The 6,489-nt window shown below is 36.5% G+C and overlaps 1 protein-coding gene across 1 annotated transcript; it reads right to left on the minus strand.

The window, feature by feature from the left end:
- Positions 1-526: 526 nt before the first annotated feature.
- Positions 527-5,225, minus strand: LOC116844942 (metaxin-2). The gene is made up of 4 exons (XM_032817123.1): positions 5,078-5,225; positions 4,161-4,740; positions 3,440-3,574; positions 527-1,662 (listed from the first exon to the last, which is right to left on the minus strand). The coding sequence occupies exons 1-4, from the start codon at positions 5,121-5,123 to the stop codon at positions 1,599-1,601; spliced, it is 825 nt and encodes a 274-aa protein (XP_032673014.1). The 5' UTR covers positions 5,124-5,225; the 3' UTR covers positions 527-1,598.
- Positions 5,226-6,489: the final 1,264 nt, after the last annotated feature.

Below are 6,489 nucleotides of genomic sequence, written 5' to 3' on the forward strand. Positions count from 1 at the left end.
GTGGCCAGGACCAAGTTTCCAGCCAGTGTCCACATCCTAAGCGTCGTCTCGAGTGAGGACGACGTCATACCACCGCATTTTTTTAACAAGACGGTGCACCTACTCATACGACTCACTTAGTGCAGAACTGGCTCTCGGACAATGTCGAGATGTTTTGGTCGAAGGATTTCTAGCCTCTGAATAGTCCTGATCTGAACCCTCTCGACTATTACGTGTGGGGCGTAGTCGAGAGGGTTACTAACAAAGCCAGACATTCTAATGTGACCTTCCTCCAGGCCGCTATTGAAGCGGCATTCACGAAAATGGACCGGGCGCAATTGCAGACGGCATGCTCGCGCTTTCGGAACAGGATCGAGACGTAGGGCGGCTACATTGAGTGAAAAACTCAGAAAAAATGCCTTAACTTAACTATAAGATAATCTTTGTACTTTTACATATTTTTTGTAATAAATGACTTTTTCGAGAAAAAATGTTTATGTCCGGATTTAAGTGGCGGACCCTATATATATACACACTTTTATATATATATATATATATATATATATATATATATATATATATATATATATATATATCATATACAGGGTCCGCTTAAATCCGGACAAATTTGAATTTGATATTCCCGCTATATTAGAATGCAGCAGTAGGTGCCAGGTAGCGTAAAGGCAGGCCAGAGACATGGGTAAGACGTTAATAACTTCGAGTAATGGCCGAGTCGTTCAGATCGACATCGGAATATAACCGAACAGCGGCGATTATTGAAGGTGTCCGCACCGGAAGGACACCAAGCGAAATAATCAAGTTCTTCGGATACCCCAGGTCGACGGTGTATGACATTGTCCAGAGATACGCGGAGGTGGCCAGGACCAAGTTTCCAGCCAGTGTCCACATCCTAAGCGTCGTCTCGAGTGAGGACGACGTCATACCACCGCATTTTTTTAACAAGACGGTGCACCTACTCATACGACTCACTTAGTGCAGAACTGGCTCTCGGACAATGTCGAGATGTTTTGGTCGAAGGATTTCTAGCCTCTGAATAGTCCTGATCTGAACCCTCTCGACTATTACGTGTGGGGCGTAGTCGAGAGGGTTACTAACAAAGCCAGACATTCTAATGTGACCTTCCTCCAGGCCGCTATTGAAGCGGCATTCACGAAAATGGACCGGGCGCAATTGCAGACGGCATGCTCGCGCTTTCGGAACAGGATCGAGACGTAGGGCGGCTACATTGAGTGAAAAACTCAGAAAAAATGCCTTAACTTAACTATAAGATAATCTTTGTACTTTTACATATTTTTTGTAATAAATGACTTTTTCGAGAAAAAATGTTTATGTCCGGATTTAAGTGGCGGACCCTATATATATACACACTTATATATATATATATATATATATATATATATATATATATATATATATATATATAAAAGTAACACGACGAATACATTAATTCAGTATAATCGATGATACACTTTATGAAAATCTTCAAGATTCTGTAGTTCAATTTCTTTTGGCATAGTTTGCTTGACATTTAGAATTTGAATTTAGAAGAAAGTCACCATTTTTTTCTAAATCAAATCCTTAGTTGGATCATTGGCTTAATTCTTGAGCTCCAGCGTTTCATTAATTATTTGATTCTGTATAGCTTGAGGAGAAAAAATTCTGAAAAATGTTACGTGCAATATTATGCGCTTAGAATGAACTAAATGACTGATTCCAAAATTATGCATTTATACAGAAGAAAAAATAAAATAAATATTATGGAATGATCAACATAGATACATATATATGTATACACACACATATGTTATATACATATATTTGCATATATATGTGTATATATATGTATATATAAATAAATACAGTAGGACCTCGAAAGAGAATCCTCCCATTCTAAGCTCTTTCCTCTGCATATATATGTTAATATATATATAGAGCTCTTTTGTGCATATACAAGGTGTCTTGCTCAACTTATACATTCACTCATGTGCAGGTAGAACTCGGCAAACTAAATATATATACAACAGCCCTCTCCATTTTATAAATCATATAAAATTTTGAGTTATTAATTAATTCTGTTCCCTTGCTGCGGAATTCTTGATTAATAACATCAGAAGCGAGAAAACGTGCCCAAAATTCTTACATGCAATTTACAAATAAAAATAGATTTGTATGAAAAGGAACATTTCAGATCGCTCAAATATAATTGTAAAATATGCTAAAAACTGTTAAGTTATACATTAGATCAAACTGATGGAAAAAACCTATCATTTTGCAAATAATCACGTACATTATTAATTAAAGCTCCTTATACATCACCGAATTTGTGATGCCAGAAGCGAGAAATGACACATACTGACGAAAATTGCGTACTATTTCTGAATAAAGATAAATATGGACGAAAGAGGGTTTGAGATAGCTTGAGCACGCTCGTAAAATTGTCTGAAAGATATCCCTTTCCCCTGATTAATAAATAGTCGTATACTAAATGGTGAAATAAAGCACGTAGACAAAATACAGATTCATTTCGTCATTTCACTATTTATTGATTATTAGAGGGAAGAGGTACCTTTCGAACAATTTTATAAGTGTATTCAAGCGATCTCAAATGCTTTTTCGTCCATATTTAGCTTTATTAAAAAATGGCACACAATTTTCGCCAGTATATGTCTTTCATTCCTCGCTTTTGACGTCGTAAATCGGACATAACCGGCGAGATACAAGGAGTATTAAATTAGCGAATTGTGCGTAATTACTCACCAATCTTAACTTCTTATGTTACACGGATACTTACCATCATATCCCGCACCATATCACGGATGATCATTCATTAAACTTCATTAATTAATGAATCTATATTTTGCATAATTATTTGCAAAATGGTAGAGGACTTATGTTTTGTTGGACGAGTTCTACATGCGCGCACGAGCGGATATGCGAATTGCGTCAGACACATTATATAACAGATTTTATAATATAACTAAATAATAACATTATTAGGGGCCGGTTGTTCCAATTTCTTGATAATTTAACTAATAATTGAATTATATATCTGTCTTTATCTAAGTTGAAAAAAACAATGACAGACATATGATTTAACTATCAGTTAACTTGCTAAGAAATTAGAACAACTGGTCCTAAATATACTACATGTCATGCTTCCATATTACTCGCACTTCAGATATATCTTGCAGCTGAAGAAAACAAGATTCAATTTGATAGGCACCATTTTTATTAATGACAAACTGTTAATTTATCCGATAACAATATAGTGAATTATTGAACACTACAAAGATTTTCTTTGATGTTGTTATCTTTCGTCGCATCAGCCGCAAAGCAGAGGAACCTCAATTTACAATGAATGTGATCGGTATAGCGCAATTCGACATATCCGAAGTCCGAGTAAGGTTCTACCTAGTCTTCTGTACGCCGGAAATACCTAGTCTCGATGCGTTTACAGAGATTGACGAGCTTCGGATAGCTCTTTACGATCCTAGCCAGCTCGTTGTTGGGTAACGGCGTTGTGATTATCGTGAATATGTGACCGAACACCAAAGCGTCCAACTCGTTAGGTCTGTTAAACGTAAAGTTACATGTAATTAAAATCGTCAGCAAGCCCATTCGAAAACTGATTAATTGCATCTACAATTTTTTTCCTATCCATTGTAACTAGTAAAAAAGTAATGAGTATTATCATAATGAACACCCTGTATGTATCGTGCCTTTAAACTTTAGTTAATATACTGTACAAACGGTATATAATTACTTAAATGCTGTGTACGTGCGCAATTTGTTAATTTATCGAAAATATAAAGGAATTCTCGGAAAGAGAAGGAAGTGACTCAGCCTGCGACTGAAAACTATCCCATAGGGTATCCTTGGATGGTGATTCAATTATTTCAAAGCCATCCGCGATCTCTCTTCGGCGAAAACTAAAGTAACGATGTTTGATTCTAAACATGTGCTCGATAAGTCTTGGGAACTGGCGAATTGTGGCAATGACTCCTCGGTTTGCAGGAAAGGAGGGTGATGTGAGAGTGTAAATATGTCCGTATACCAAGGCATCGACTTCAGTAGGTCTTTTGGGATATAAATATGATTAAATGGACAGATGAGTTAAGAGAAGAAGAAGCACTGATGAAAGTATATAGGAGCCTTACTCTTTCCCAAAGAAAAACTCCTCATTGGCCAGCCTCTCTGACAGTGCGATGCAGCATTTCTTTACATCATCAAATACTTCATCTAAACCTTTGTTATACCAACCAAGTACACTGAGCTTTTTGATAATCTCTTTTCTCTTTTGCCAATTCAAGTAATGATTAAGCGGCCATGGATATACACTTCCATGTCTGGGCTTTGTGACAGAATTCAAAACAGTTTCATCCACCCAGCATATATATAGTTCTGCATTTACAAATACATTGTTCACCAGAGATACATATGCTCTCATATCCACTTTGGCATCGTGGTCCAAATGACTGGATAGGTCTTTTCCCTTGTTCCCTAAATACGTCACTATACCATCAAATTCGGGTATTAATTTGTCGCCGCACTTAATAAACGGTACACGGCCAGACGGCGAAATGAATTCCGCATTCTTCCTTGGTTCTATCTCAAATTCGAGTTGACACATTTTCAAAAAAGCCTGTACTGCCAGGCAATTTGCATTGTCAGGTAGTAAAATCTGTTCTACCTCGTACGGTTGGTACAAAGTGATCTGCTGAGGCCATGATTCTTGAGCTGTGACAAAAAGTGAAATTGTCACTGCACCAACGCACAGCGGCAGTCATGTTTATGCATTGTCCTTCAACGTAACAGTTACATAATCATAACCTATATTTATGTATACGAAAACAAAATTAATGACGCGTGTGCAGCGAGCTACAAGATGAGATGATCGATAAGCGACGCGTACCAGAAGTCATACATTTCTCGATTCAACGTGGCAACTTGAATTTACGTTATTAATCGCGAAATCGCGCCCAGTATTCACTGAGATGTAGGTTAGGACTCGATCGTGAATGAATTTACCCCGAGTGATACACGATTCCACGCATCGTGATTCCAACGAATTTACCTTCCAGCTCTACTGCGATCGCTTCCGACAGCAGTACGATAGGCATCGCTAAATTGTCGAATTTCTACAACAACGTGATTCTCACAACTTCGCTGTTCTAGAATTTGTAATTACTACCGCGCATAAGCCAGGGTTGCCAGGTCCTAGAAGCATCAACGCCCCAATTCATTTTCTCTCTCTCTCTCTCTCTCTCTCTCTATATATATATATATATATATATATATATATATATATATCAGGGTTGGAACGTTACTTTTTAAAAGTAACGCGTTACCGTTACCGTTACTTGCGGTAAAAAGTAACTCGTTACCGTTATCCGTTACTGATTCTAAAAAGTAACGTGTTACCGTTATTTTAAAAGTAACGATAAAAAAATCGTTACTTTCCGTTACTTTTGTAAAAAAAAAAGTTAAAATCGGTTTATAAAACGAATAGTAAGAGAAACAGTAGATAAATTATACATATATAAAGACAAAATGTAAAGCCCATTCTACAATTGCGTGAACGTGGTGTAAGTGGTTGTATGTGATTACGACACCAATCAGAATGAAGCAATCAGTAAATAAAACATTCGGATTGGTTGACTCTTACGTTCACGACTACGTTTACGCAATTGTAGAATGGGCTTAAGATATTTAAGCAGAAAGCATACATTCTTGCATAACGACATAAAGCCCATTCTACATTAGTCGCAAATCACAAGGTCGCAAAGAAATTGACTAATCATAGTCGATTGTTCTTCTTGCGATCGAAAAATAATCAATTATGATTGGTCAATTTCTTTGCGATTTTGCGATTGCGAGTAATGTAGAATGGGCTTTAAGGGCGCCGCACATGAATTGACATAACAGTAACGTAAGCGTACTGTAAAAATGGACCAATTACAATCGAGTATTCACAAAAATGGCGACCTTACGGTTCGACGATACTAAGGGCTATCGCACACAAATTGACATAACTGCATATGCATAGCATAAGACCGTATGTACCAATGAGCATCGAGTATTAAGTCGCCATATTGGTGTTCGATGCTTAATATTCGATGCTCATTGGTCCATACGATCTTATGCTATGCATATGCAGTTATGTCAATTTGTGTGCGATAGCCCATAGTGTTCACAGAATATTATAACATACCTAGCAGATACCAAATAATAGTTATATAACTTGTTGTTCATTGGATAATTTGCTGATAGATATTGAAACAATGCAACATTCCATATGCGATGAATATTGATGTAAAGTAGTGAACCAGTGATAATTACTTTTACATTTTTAACAAAATGTTATAATGATTAATCCAAACAAAAAAAAATTAAAAAATTCAAGAAAATCCAAATTAAACAAATCGAATTACTAAATTTTGAGAAACTTTTAAAAAATATTATTTAAAACAATAGTATTGTTTCATT

Source organism: Odontomachus brunneus, unplaced genomic scaffold (assembly GCF_010583005.1).
Source record: "Odontomachus brunneus isolate Ranch 3 - 2012 unplaced genomic scaffold, Obru_v1 Obru_scaffold_048, whole genome shotgun sequence".
NCBI lineage: Eukaryota > Metazoa > Arthropoda > Insecta > Hymenoptera > Formicidae > Odontomachus > Odontomachus brunneus.

Excerpts from the sequence above, each read along its gene's own strand:
- LOC116844942 (XM_032817123.1), bottom strand. The coding sequence starts at position 5,123 with ATGCCTATCGTACTGCTGTCGGAAGCGATCGCAGTAGAGCTGGAAG. Across the intron at positions 4,741-5,077 it reads GATCGCAGTAGAGCTGGAAG|CTCAAGAATCATGGCCTCAG; the intron begins GTAAATTCGTTG and ends TTTTTGTCACAG. Across the intron at positions 3,575-4,160 it reads GAGTTTTTCTTTGGGAAAGA|ACCTAACGAGTTGGACGCTT; the intron begins GTAAGGCTCCTA and ends TACGTTTAACAG.